Source organism: Polistes dominula, unplaced genomic scaffold (assembly GCF_049000335.1).
Source record: "Polistes dominula isolate Pdom_NZ unplaced genomic scaffold, Pdom_raw_medaka contig_482, whole genome shotgun sequence".
NCBI lineage: Eukaryota > Metazoa > Arthropoda > Insecta > Hymenoptera > Vespidae > Polistes > Polistes dominula.
Window position 1 is genome coordinate 761,006 of NW_028301016.1, and position 14,149 is coordinate 775,154.

The 14,149-nt window shown below is 28.2% G+C and overlaps 1 protein-coding gene across 1 annotated transcript in view; it reads right to left on the reverse strand.

The window, feature by feature from the left end:
- Positions 1-277: 277 nt before the first annotated feature.
- The window catches only part of LOC107064439 (uncharacterized), a 272,414-nt gene continuing 258,542 nt past the window's right edge, over positions 278-14,149 (reverse strand). The window contains exon 6 of the mRNA XM_015317128.2: positions 278-683. Coding sequence (XP_015172614.1) covers positions 592-683 — 92 coding nt within the window. The 3' untranslated portion in view covers positions 278-591. The remainder of the gene's footprint in view (positions 684-14,149) is intronic.

Here is a 14,149-nt window from a genome sequence, read left to right on the forward strand (position 1 = left end):
TTTTTTTTTATATTTTTTGTTTGTTTATTATTCTTTTTTTTTATTTATTTATTTATTTATTTATTCGAAGCGTCGTGTTTTGATACTGTAGTAGTACTGTGAATAAAAACTTGAGATGTATAAATTAAATATATGAAAAATTTTGGAAAAACGTTGAAGTGATGATAAAAATTCGTATTATTGTTTTTGTTGTTGTTGTTTAAATTGTTAAAAAAAGAGAAAGAAGCAAAAAAAAAAAAGAAAAGAAAGAAAAGGAATAGTGGTGTCAGGGATGAGGTTTGTTTGTTTGTTTGTTTTTTTTTTTTTTTGAAGGGAGTAGATGAGAAATAGGCAGATAATTTTCGTGCCGTACTTCACGCGTTAATACATTTAAAAACAGATAAATATATCCATATCGATCGACAATATTATTTGTCTCCTTTTCCCTCCTTTCCTTCCCTTCCATATTTTTCTTCCTTTTCTTTCTCCCTTTGAAGAAGATAAGCTTCTCGAGTTCCCGTTATTCTTTCGTTTCTTGACTAGTGTGCCGTTGTTCGTCGTGCTGCGACGCTCCTGAACTACTTCCTTTTCATGATCTCAGGCGTGCCGTGACTATCTTAGGAGCAGATGAAGCATACACAGGAGGAGGGGGATCATCGTCAGGCAGACGGCACTATGTGACTCGCATCCGTTCTCAGATGTTACTGTAACATACATTCAACGAGATATTATTTGTTTCCTTCCCAGAAAATAGTGTTTCGTGTTATATTATACCAAAAGACCATTTTCCTTCCTTCCTTCCTTACTTTCCTTCCTTTATTTCTCTTCTAGTTCTTTCATTTCTTACCTTCATTACTTTATTTCAACGTTATCGTAACTCTCTACAGACCTTATACCACCAACATTACCCAAAAATATTTCGTACCTTACGCACGTGCAACATTGAATTTAATTTGCTTTCTTTTTCTTGCTCTTATTTTATTTTTTCCCTATACTATGAAATATAAAACTAGGTAACCTCATAGAGACTTTTATTATATGTACGTACGTATGTATGACGGGTCGCAAAAAAATATAATAATGTATATATAGAAATATTTGGAATATTTTTTTTCTTCTAATTAAATACCTTTTTACTTTTATCTTGGTAAAGTATTCTGCATTTTTTAGTACATATATATATTAAATATATACTATAGAGAAAGAGAAAGAGAAAAATTAGTATGCCGTGTGAGATGTGTGAAGAATTAAAAAAGTTAATGTGTTTTTGCTATAGCATCGAGGTAGAATATAAAAGAATTGTTTTTACGTTTTACTCTAAAAGATTTGATAAAAAAAGAAAAATGATTTATGCATTTCGTAGACTTGGTTTTCATTATAATACTTTATTTAAATAATTATTGAAATCGTGATATTTTATAGATCTATTTATTTAAATATCATGTTTCTCAACGATTTGAAAGAACTTTGAATTTAGGATACAAATTTATTAATAATATTTGAAAGATTTGTATAAAATAATTTGTTATAAATTGTACACAAATTCTTTTTTTAACGATAACATTTGATAATAAAATTTTGAAAATATCTATTTGTTATTTTTATTGTTTAAGAAAACAATTGATCATTTCCTTTTAATTCTTTATAATTTTTTTTCAATTTTTCAATAAATATTTTATAGTATGACATAATTTTTTTCAAATACGTTTTTATTTCACTTTAAATAATATGCTTGTTAAGAATACAAATATAGATGAATATTTTGTATATTTTAGTAATTATATAAATATATTTTTAAAAATTGTACAAGTTATATAATTCAAATTGTTACAGATATTCTAACATTAATAATGAATCGTGAAGAAATATGTTTTATATTGTTTCAGTTAGATTGATACATTTTTTTGTATTATTCACGAGACAAAAAAAAATATTGAAAAAAAACATACGATTGTTTCAATCCGTGAACATTTATTATAGTTTAATAAAGAAAAACTGAGCCATTTATAGCATTTTTTAAATTTATTTTTAAAATAAATATTTATTATTATTTAAATATTATTTATATATTAATTTTTATTAATTATTATTTATAATTAATTTATTAATATTTAAATATTTATATATTATTTAATTCATTATATGAAAATTTGTAATTACATATTTTCGAATTATTTAACGCAAATATGTTATGATTTAGATTGAGGTTAGTTATCGGTAAATGCAAATAACCAAATTTCGGTGCAAAATATGAAATTAATTTTATAAAAATTAAACAATAGTAGATAACAAAAATTACTGTTATATATTTGCATATTACATCATTCATATTATTGTATGACTAATAATTATACCAATCTATCTCTCGTTAACTTTTTACTTTGTAAAAGATAAAAAAAAAAACAAAGCAGGCGAAAAGTATAAATTTTACCACAGTTTTACTTAATGCTATCCATCTTCGAAGTTTTCACCTCTCCCTATATTCAGAATGGGAATTTCCTTTCGTTACGATTTAATTTCGCTAGAGAAGAAGAAAGAAATGTAGTAAAGGAAAAACATCGCTTTGCCAAATGCAGAAAGTTTTCTAACGATAAAACTATTAGTAAACGCAGTGTATGTAATTCTCCCTAAATTTACTTTTTTCTTACCTCTCAGATAAGTTTTCATTTACGAGAAACAATGTATGTAAGCAGAAATAAATTGTATATACTATTTATATCGTATTTCTTTTTATTTATTTATAAAAATCAAGTATTCTTCTTCATTCCGATCAATTTAAAATAAAACGTATAAAAGTAAACATTTGTTAAAGTTAAATAGTAAAAAAACAAAAGATCTCTCCGATACTTTGTAAAGAATTAATTATAACTCTCATTGAAATAAGGTAAATAAGAAAAAAAACAGAAAAGTAAAGAAAGTAAAATAAAGAGAAAGAGAAAGAAAAGAATGGAAAATAATTATATTGCGTTAATTAAAGTTGCAAAAATCGATTAACTTTTTATAACTTTTATGTTATTTGATTCAAAAATATTTATAAAGTTTGTATTCGATGTTATATTTCTATGTATATATATATATGTGTATTATACATACACACGTGTATAAGATATATTTATTCATATATCTACTTCTCATAAACCATTGTCAACAAACAATACGGATGTAGTAGTTGCCACAACGGAATACTGCCAATTACTAGTGGACTGTACTTTTCGACACGTCCGATATCTATTCGTCAAATTTCAAACGCAATCTCCAATCGTATACCGATGCTCTGACTAAATAGATAGAGTTACCGGCAGCCACTAAATAATTATCAGTCATCACTCCTCTACATCCTGAACCGAAACAATGATGGCGATTCGATAACATAACCTTGCTGCTGCGGTATTCTCGGAAACACTGAATTCGTATATACGATTTAAAAAAAGCAAAATTATAAATTAAAAGGAATTTGTTCTTTGTTAACGAGAAAAATACTAATAATACTAATAATATTATTATTATTATTATTATTATTATTATTTTTCAAAAATTTCTCTCATACGTAAGTGTATTCTTGTGTACGATTAATATACGTCAGCGAGAGAGAATATTTCATTTCAACGTATAACGTGCAATTCTATAAAACCGTACGAAATATCTTTTTTATTTTATTTTAATATTTTATTATTTATTGTAGACAAAAAAAAGTGAACTTTCGTTTTATTGAAATAATATTATAGAGAAATGAACAAAAAGAGGGAAAGGGATTAAAGAAGAAAATGGTTGCATTTTTAAATAAAATTAACATTACACATACTTTAAAATTAAACAAATGAAATTGGATGTTTAATTTGATATGTGAATACTTCATTTTTTTTTTTTTTATAAAAGATAGAAATAAATAGATATTTTACTTTTGTGTGTTTAATATTAAAATTTTTCATTATTGCATAAAATAAATATAAGATTTAGAAGATAAATTATATGAAATTGAATGTGTAAGAGATATATGAATATTTCTTTATTTTTTTAGCATCGAAATATTCATAAATATTTAATTAATATCTACTGACCTCACATGTATTTCCAATATATTCATTTAAGTTTAATTAGAAATCATTTTTCTAATTGTTGTAACATACAATCTCTCGACAATGATTAATATAATAATAGCTCGACGATTTATTATTAGAGATCAAGAGAAGGCAAAATTTTTGATTAAATAATGGTTGAAATAAATATATCATAGATGTCATACAAAAACCTTGAGCTTTTGTTAACATAATCCCATTTATACATCACTCGATTTATTACATTGCTTGAAAATGTCAGTTTACAAGCCAAATTCCTGTCATTTGCGGGAGGTATTTTAATATTTTGCTTCAATATGAGAAAAATTTGTAGTTAAGACTCATCGAGTTCTTTCAAATACTTATGGTGAGGCAACTATTGATAAAACAATGTATCATAAGTGTTTTCAACGCTTCAAGAATGGTAATTTTAATTTTGATGATCGGCAAACAGTGAAAATTTTCGAAGTTGCAGAATTCATAGTATTACTTAACCTCTTAGGCATGATGCGCCCACTATAGTGGTTTTCTCGAAGTCATCTCTTTGAACGAGGCGCCACTATAGTGGCTCATTCTATAACCTCACTCTTTTACTATTTCTGTACCAACTGTACTATAATTTTGGAAGTAAATGTGACAAAAAAAGATGTTCTTTTATTTATATTATTAAATATAAATTTATATTAATTAAATTATAATTTTTCTTAAATATATTATACACACATACTTTAACTTTGACAATATTGTAGTTGTATCGTTTACACGCAAACCCTGCCCTACAGAAAAACAGCACGACGCAAAATTCAGCCGTACCTAAAACGTTAATGAAGACTCTTATCAAAGTTAAGAAAAATTGTCACAATTATCAGGAGTAAGTCAACAAATTATTTCAAAACGTCTTAAAGTCATAGGAATGATTTAGAAAACAATAAAATTGTGTGCCGTACGAGTTGAAACCGAGAAATGTTGAACGGTGTTTTTTGTTTGTGAACAGTTGCTTGAAAGGCAAAAACGGAAGGGGATTTCTGCATCGTATTGTGACTGGGGGAGGGAAGGGGAAAAATAGGTTCATTACGATAATCCTAAGCGCTGAAAATCATGCCATGCCCCTCCATGTCGACGGCAAAACCGAATATTCATCGTTTCAAAGTCATGGTCTGTATTTTGTGGGACTAGTTTGAGTGTAGTGTATTACGAGTTGTTAAAACCGACTGAAACAATGACAGGTGATCGTTATCGAACGCGATTAATGCGTTTGAACCAAGCATTGAAAGATAAACGGCCGCAATACAACGAGAGAGAGAGAGAGAGAGAGAGAGAGAGAGAGAGAGAGAGAGACACGATAAGGTTATTTTACAGCATGGCAATGTTGAATCTCATGTTTCTCAACCCCATGTTGGGAAAGTGGTCAAGATATACTTGGAAACGTTTAAATGGGAAGCCCTACATCGTCCCATTGTACTCACCAGACCTTGTTCCCACTGACTATTATTTGTTTCGATCAATAGCACACAACCTGGCTGACCATTACTTCCGGTTTTATAAAGAAATAAAAAATTGGATCGATTCGTGGATCGCTTCGAAAAATAAATCAGTTTTTTTTTCAACGTGGAATTCATACACTGCTCGAAAGATGAGGGAAAGTTGTGGTTAGCGATGGACAATATTTTGAATAATAAATGCATAACCAGTTATTTATAATAAAGATTTGAATTTAGGAAAAACAAAGGCAGAAGCAAAATTGTATTATTTTACTAATAAAGTATATTATTTTTTTAACATGTTAAATGTTACAATAATTTTGCATAACTTGCATGTTAACTAATATTATAACTAATATGCTAAATGTTATATTAATTTGGCATAGCTTGTCTGTTACCTCAGCACAAATTTGTGAACAATAATTTATATATAATGTATAGTAAGTTGTTTTATATAAATTCTTTAAATATTATTAAAATTGTACTGACTTATTCATAAAATAATTTCATTTTTTTCACAAAGATTTCGAAATAACCTAATGCATACGTAAATTTAATCATTAGTGTCACTATTTCAATATACATTATATATTTTTAATATAAATTATAATAATATAACATTAAAGCACATTAAAAGCTTATAAATATAACAAATCCTACTTTTAATTTTAATAATACATAAAAAAATAAGAGTAAAATATAATATATGAAGAATAAAATGAAAACTGTAAACATTAATTCTACACCTGTTTCTAATTTTCGTACAAAGTATGATGTTGAATATTTTACAGTGTAAAGGATTAAAGGGATCGTACATAACCATAAAAAAAGAACCAACGCGTGATACCTTTCTCATATGTAAGAGTGTTATTGTAAACAACGAGAATATAATACGCTTATTTAAATGATTTAATTTAAGCTAAATTTAACTAGTAATTATGTAATTTGCTTTTCTCATTAGTGATACTGTGAGAGAGAAAGAGAGTAATATTTTACGTATAAATTCCGGTAATAAATTTTGCACATACCAAACTGACTATACGTAAAAAGGAACATTGATGGAGAAAATTGTACGAGAATGGAATGCAGAGTTTCAACTCAAAGCTATAGGATTATCAAACTGTAGCTCTCATTACGAAAAAGTAATACTAATTGATTGCATAGAAATGATAATCAATTAATACTTTAATTCTTTAAAAATTCGCATAAATTTTGAATTTATGTACCGACATATTAATAAATTTCTTTTTGTTAAATTTAATTCATTTTTGCGGATTAATTAATAAAACAAAATATTCAAATAATAATGAAGCAATAATCTACGATTAATAATATATTACTCACCTAGGGAGGTAAAGTAAGAAATGTCTCAGAGAACATGTAATTGTTGTCCGAGGCGAAGCCAAGGTCAACAAACTTGTGCTCTGAGGCTTTCTTATTTACTGCCCATGGTGAGTATACATTTTTTCTGTTCGACGTAGGCGGAAAGCGGCAACTTCGTTTTGAACAGCGGGAGAAAAGTTGACGCTTTTTTCGCCCGAAGGGAAGAAAAATTATTTTAAAGTCAAATGTGAAGAAAAATAAGAATATTGAATTCCAAATCAAAAAAATAGTTATTTGCTTAGTTGAGGTAAGTTTAGTATCAAACAAATGTTCATTGTATTTATTTTATTCTCACGTGTATATATATATATATAGACACCAGAATATCAAGAAGAAACTCATGAAAGGAAAAGAAGGTCGAAAGGAGCATTAATAGCCCTTTGTAGTAGAACATTCTGTTCACTTGTGAAAGGAAAAAAAGAAAGCTGGAAAGAAGAGAAAAGTAGAGAAAGGAAGGCAATTTTCTAAAAACAATTTTGTCGATCAACCGAGCCAGCCAGGGGGTAAATAGAAAAGAAGTCCAAGAAAGGCCGAGTGTGAAAGAAATCAAATTACCACGTGTGCGAAGCCGAAGTCTTCTAACATCGAATGCATTGGGAGGATACGACGACGAAGGGTAACTTGCTCGATGAGAAAAGTCTCAAGAAAGGTTGAAAAGGTTGAAAACAGTGACAGTATTGAAAATCGAAGAACATCTTTACGTAATATTACTCATCGATTTGTTATGTATTTACTTTATGGAGATCTCATTTTTATTTGAGATACGAAATAAAATGTTAAACTGTGGGTATTTATACATTAATTAACGTAACAGTTAATTAATGAAAAAGTTAAATGATATCATAATTTGTTTATTAATCTTTACATATAGGAATTCAATGTCACATTGTTGGATTCCAATGAACTTCGAAATTACTGAACCAATTTTAATGTAATTTGTTTTATTTTGTGTTTTTTTTTTTTTTCAATTTAGCATATAGGATAGTTTCTACAGCGATTATTTTTATTTTTTATTGCTAATTTAAGGATTTGTTATTTAAAGGTTATCTATGTCTCTAGGTACTGTAAGTTTTTAATAGATGGCACTGTATTACAATTCAATTATTTCACGTTTTTTCTGATTTACATATGACATAACCTAAGTTTGTTTTTTATATTTTGCCCTGTATTATCATTTTATGTATTCTATTCTAATTGTTATATTATTTTGTGTGTTGTTATAATTTACTAAATAGTTTAGAATTATATTAAATCAACATTTTATTAAAAAGCCACAAACGCGTGAGCAGAGCATCCTAGTAATTAACCTTTAGAGTGCTATGGACACTATATGCGTTTGGTAAAAATTAACAGATTATCTATCGATGCATATACGTGTTTGTTAATATTAATGTAAAATAATGTAATGTTTATATTAATTAATTAAATTATATTTAGAAACAAAAACTGTTATTATTAAATATAATTTATTATCAGACTGCAGTTAATAATAAATTATTCCGTTCCTACAAAACTTTTTAGTTATAAGTATTCAGCACACAAAGGGTTAATATATATATTTTTATTTAATGGGGCAGTTTGGAAAATAATTTCATTTTCTTTTTTTCGTGCAGTGCTTCGTAAGAGAATGTTAAATAAGTTTTAACGAACTATTATTATTTCCTTTGTAATTTTAATTTAAAGAATATTTTATCTATATTACGATTTTAATTACTGAAAATAAGTCTTTTGCTTAAATTACTGAAATTTAAATACTTAAAACAATAAATACGAATATTTATAATAACTATTAAAAATAAGCCTTAGATGTCTTTTATGTAAATACTGGAAATGGTTTCGATTATTTTTATATGAACTACTGATTTAATGTCGCTTGTGGTTTAGTTGTACTACTGCGAAAAAATTTGTGTAAAAATTCGTGGTGGAACGTTACAATATAAATAATTTAAAAAAAAAGAAAACTTCACGAGAGAGAGAATCATTAAGACGATATAAAAAAAAAATTTGACCAATGAAAGAATGAAAGCTGTTCGGTACCAAATCATTGGTAGACGATAACTTATATTTAGTTATTATTTTTTCTTTTTTTTTTTTTTAATATATATTCAATTTCCTTTGAAGAAAACCATACCATAAGATTAAGGTAGCAAATATCATAAAATATGATAGGCAGCAGGTATAAGGTACTGTTTACCTAAAACATTAGGAAATTCCAAAGGGCCATAAATTCACAAACTATCTCAATAATCAAAGAAACATATGGTGCGATAAAAACCTGTTAAATCGTGTCAGGCCCTTTGAAGGTTTCTGATTCATATCTAAGTACGTACGATATCATAAAAGGAAATAACATCCTAGAACACGTTTCTTTATGTATTGTTTCCCTTTCCCAAAACATAAGACTTTCCTTCGGGAGATCCTGGTAGGTGGACCCTCCTATTATTGGTTAATCAATTGCATTCGACCCCTTCCTTTTCCAAAGGGGTGTAACTAATTCAGGTATAAAAACATGTGAAATTAAGTAAGACTGTTCTGTTCTGCTCTGTTCGTAATGCATACGTTCTGTTCGTAATACATACGCTCTCTCTTCGTAATACATACTCTCTTCGCTCATTATACATTTTTGTGTTATACATTTTACACATCATATAACCATATAGTCCACATTAAACAATTGTAACATAGTCGCCAAAGACTTAAGTTAATAAATCATTGTTGACTGAAGAACTGCCTTTAGTATACTACAAAACCACTCACACTGTATTAGTTTACCGTCGTGAGACTTTCCGTGCAACTCGCGTATAATTGCATCTTATAAACGATACGCTAGTTGAAAACGGATTCGCGTCAGCATAACATATAGTGCGCGCGAACAAAAGCAGTATTCCCATTTATAAATAAAATATATTCACAATTCTGAAACATTTTATTAACCCTTAAATAATCAAGAATATATACATTTTATTTATTCAAGTTTAAATAAAAATCAAATACAATCATTTCTAACTTGATTTCTTAAAATATAGAATATTTGTAGTAATAACATTATTGTCGAGATTTTCTTTTAAAAGATTGTCAAAATTGATCGAAGAAAATTGGTACATCGTGAGAACCGTGCAGCAGAGTTCGAAGAAACTCTGTAGAGAAGAGAAGAATAGATTGGAAGAACAGAGATGCACATATTTATATATATATATATAGAGAGAGAGAGAGAGAGAGAGAGAGAGAAAGAAAGAGAGATACAGAAATTTTATATAAAAAAAAATTTCCTAGAGCAAGTTCATGAGCCCGTACTCCAAAGTTTCCTACACGAGGTTTTGGAAAGTTTTGGAGAAACGATTTACTTAGAATACAACTAAAACTCCTTGCCTCACTTTACCTTTTGCGTATATATATATACATAGGCCATCTTCAAAAGTCTCAGTGAGGCATCACGAAAAGTAGTTCGCAAGCTAACGTATGGTGAACTCGCGACTTGTTTTGAAAATGAAACGAGCGGTTTAAGAAGTAAGGTTTGAAGAAAACATTCATGCGCATACGAGAAAGAAAAAGAGAGAGAGAGAGAGAGAGAGAGAATCAGGCTAAATTCTGTACAACGTTTTCTTATAAATATACATAAATTTACATAAACATAAACTCAAAGTATAATAAAGACGGAGTGGTAAAAGTCCTCATTTTGCGAACGCATATGTTTAAGAGTAAAAGAAAAAAATCAAAATATTATTAATTACTTTAAGGGACAAAGAAAAATGATAAATAAATTATTACCTTATTAATATAATTCTAATGAATTTTCTGACAAGGATAACGTCCCCACATATTAATACCGATATACATATATACGTATACACTCATACATATATAAATATAAATGCATTAATTTACATATTTTATTATGAAAATTAGTGAAACCATCTAATCGATATCTACATATAAGAGTAGTGTATTCCCAAGTCGATGATCGAGAAATAGGATGTAAAGTAAAGGTAAATAGATGAAGAGTGAAAAGGGAGGGTAAGTAGAATGATACATAATCCCTAGAGTTTTCTACACGAGAAGTAGTTTAACATGAGAGTTAAAACGGCACGAATAATCAGGTATGCAAGAACCTGATAACGATGCTGCTGCTGCTCACTCCACGGGTTATCTACGTTCGTTGGAAAATGAGAGGGTTTGAGGACAAGAGTATAGTGATGGTACTAGTGGTATGAACTAGGGGGTGGTGATGGTAGTGGTATCCTATCGACGTTACTACACTTTCCATCCACGAACGGAACGTACTTACATACTCTAACCAACCACGCACGAACGTAAAACGTGTTGCGGAATTACCTTGGCAGAGAGAAACGCTTGGAAATCCTTAAATATATCGGGAAGACGTACGAAACCCTCCCCCTTTCCGCTACTGCAATCCTAATTCCCCCTCCCCCTGCTAACCCTCTCCTCACTGGTCCCCCCTTCCTCTTTATTTACTTGTTCTTTGCACTCGACGAAAACCTTACGTATCACCACCAATCCTTGTTTGTCTGTCTTCTAACAACGTATAAACCCTACAAGAGCGAGATTGGCAACAAACTTTCGCAGAAGACAATGTTTCTCATCTCAAGGCAATATCCTTTCTTCGTTACTATAGTTACCCTACCTATCCTTACCATTCCATCCGTGTTTCCAAACTATCTAATTGCGTGCTAGGGCTTTTTCTGCGATATTAATTTCGTACTATGCATACTGACTTAATGAGAAGAATACTCCTGGGACAGGTACAAGAAGGGGGATGGGAAAAGGGCAAAAGTTCATTCAATAAACCCATATCCACCTTTGACTTTATTGAAGTTTAATGGAGGATCTTTTCTCGATGTAGTTTGGTTTCCATATTAATGGTGGATATAATACTAAGAAAAGAAAAATACAATTTGAGCCTAAAACAATTATTTATTATTTAATTTTAATTTATTTCGGAGTGTTTTTTTATTTTTTTTTTATAGATGTGTGATCTTTTTTATCAATAAAAGAAATTTTGATATGAGGTTTGAGCTAATTAGACCAACATTCCTGCCTGTCCTGCCTAAGATAATATTTTTTTATCAATTACCTATATTTACGTCATATTTAATTTATTTATAATGATAATTTCTTTGCATTGTTAAATTTTAACACATCGTTGATTGATTATTATTATGACTATGTTAATAAGTAAATTCAAATATTAAGCATACTGGAAAATTGATAATATCAAAATTTTAAGTAAACGCTATTAAACGCGTTATTATAATAATATTATAATAACGACTACCATAATTATATACTTTAAATAATTATATAAGTCTCTTGCATGTGGAAACATGACTATTCTCGTGACAGATCAATAATGTGTTAATAGGATAGAATAAATAGAACGTATTCTACGTTCATTTAAATGTTAAAAAGAATATACAATATATATACTGTAACAGATTGTTTGGATAATAGAAGATTTGAAGTGATAGAACGTTTAAATAATAGACTAATACAATTGTGGTTCTATTGTAATTCTACGCGAGTAGAATGACAATGTGTGTTCGGGTTTAGTTTATATTACACATTAGGAATTTCATTTCATTATCAAAATCACATTTTCCACAGACCATTTTCCAAACCCAACGAATGCCGAATTAAACTATGCGTAATGCATTTTGAGGAAAATTGAGTTGGGCAATTGAAAAAATAGAAATACAAAAAGAAAAAAAACACGTACACAAAAAGAGAGGATAAAAAAGAAAGAAGTAAAAAAAAAAAAGAAAACAAAACAAAAATAACTATAGAACACACATTGAATCAATCAACCGACCAACAATGAGTCGACAAAACATTCCACCGATCTGACACACACCCACACAGAATGAATTCCAAGCAATTTGCAAGATTTTCCAGAATCAAACGTATGGAACGTACGTTTGTATATACGTAGATCGATTAGTGTTTTCTAATTCAACGAGTATACTCGCGTCAGCATCAACGAACCCCTTCGTTTCACCGCGATATACTGCTGTAATAAAAGTCAATTTTTGTTCAGTGAATATATAACAGTTTGACGATCCGTATTACTCTCCTTTGTTTTCTTTTCATATCAACAACGAATGACTGATGAACGTGTCATCGATCTTGTCGCTTTGTATACAACAAAACTCATCGTACTACTACCTCTGGCTGTTGATCATGAGAATTCTGAATTGGAATATATATCTATAATGAATTTTAATTGGATTTTATTTTGAATATTATATTAATTAACTTGCTTTTTATTAAGTTAATATTTTAAAACATTTTTATTATAAAAGTAGGATGCCACAGACACGCGTTGTTGTGGCTTTCTTATAAAATGTTGATTTAATATAATTCTACATTATTTAGTAAATTATAAAAACACCCAAAAAATAATACCACAATTATAGAATAGAATATGTAAAATAATAATACTCGAAAAACAATAAAAAGTAAGGTTAGTTATGTCATATGAAAATCTAAAAAAAAAACGTGAAATAATTGAATTGTAATACAGAGCTATCTAACCTCTTAATAATAAATCCTTAAATTAGTAATAAAAAATAAAAATAATCACGATAAAAATTATACTATACTCTAAGTTGAAAAAAATCACGATAAACAAATTTCATTTCATTAATTATTTCATTTATTTATTATAAAGATGTTATAATAAAATGTTAATATGTGATGTTAGTGTGTGTTAATTATATTGAATATTATTATGATACAGAACATATTTTGTAATAATTTTTATAAAAGGTAATTAATTTGTGAATACTGCATTTCGCTATATTAGAAATAATTTTGTGTAAATGAAAGTTGTTAAAAAAAAAAAAAAAAAAAAATACACTCCTTTCATGCTAATTTTTCCGAGAACCAAAGTGGTTTAAACTACTTAATACGATTAAGTAGTAAAAGTTAATCATCATCCATAATTGGTCAGACATAAATAACCTATTTTTAAAATAATAATTATTACGAGTCGTCGTAAATCTACTTTGAAATTCATTTTGCAATTCAAATAACGTTTTAAAATATTTAAAAGTTCTTTAACATTAAACCGTTGAAAATTATTTTAATTAAAATAATACTTAACCTACTTTTAGGGGTGCAGAACTTGCAATTATTCTTTACAATATTTGAAATACCCCTTTTTACGTTTTATATTTATTTTATATAAGTTACTATTATTTTTTTTCCTTTTTGAGAAAACTTTTATACGGTAAA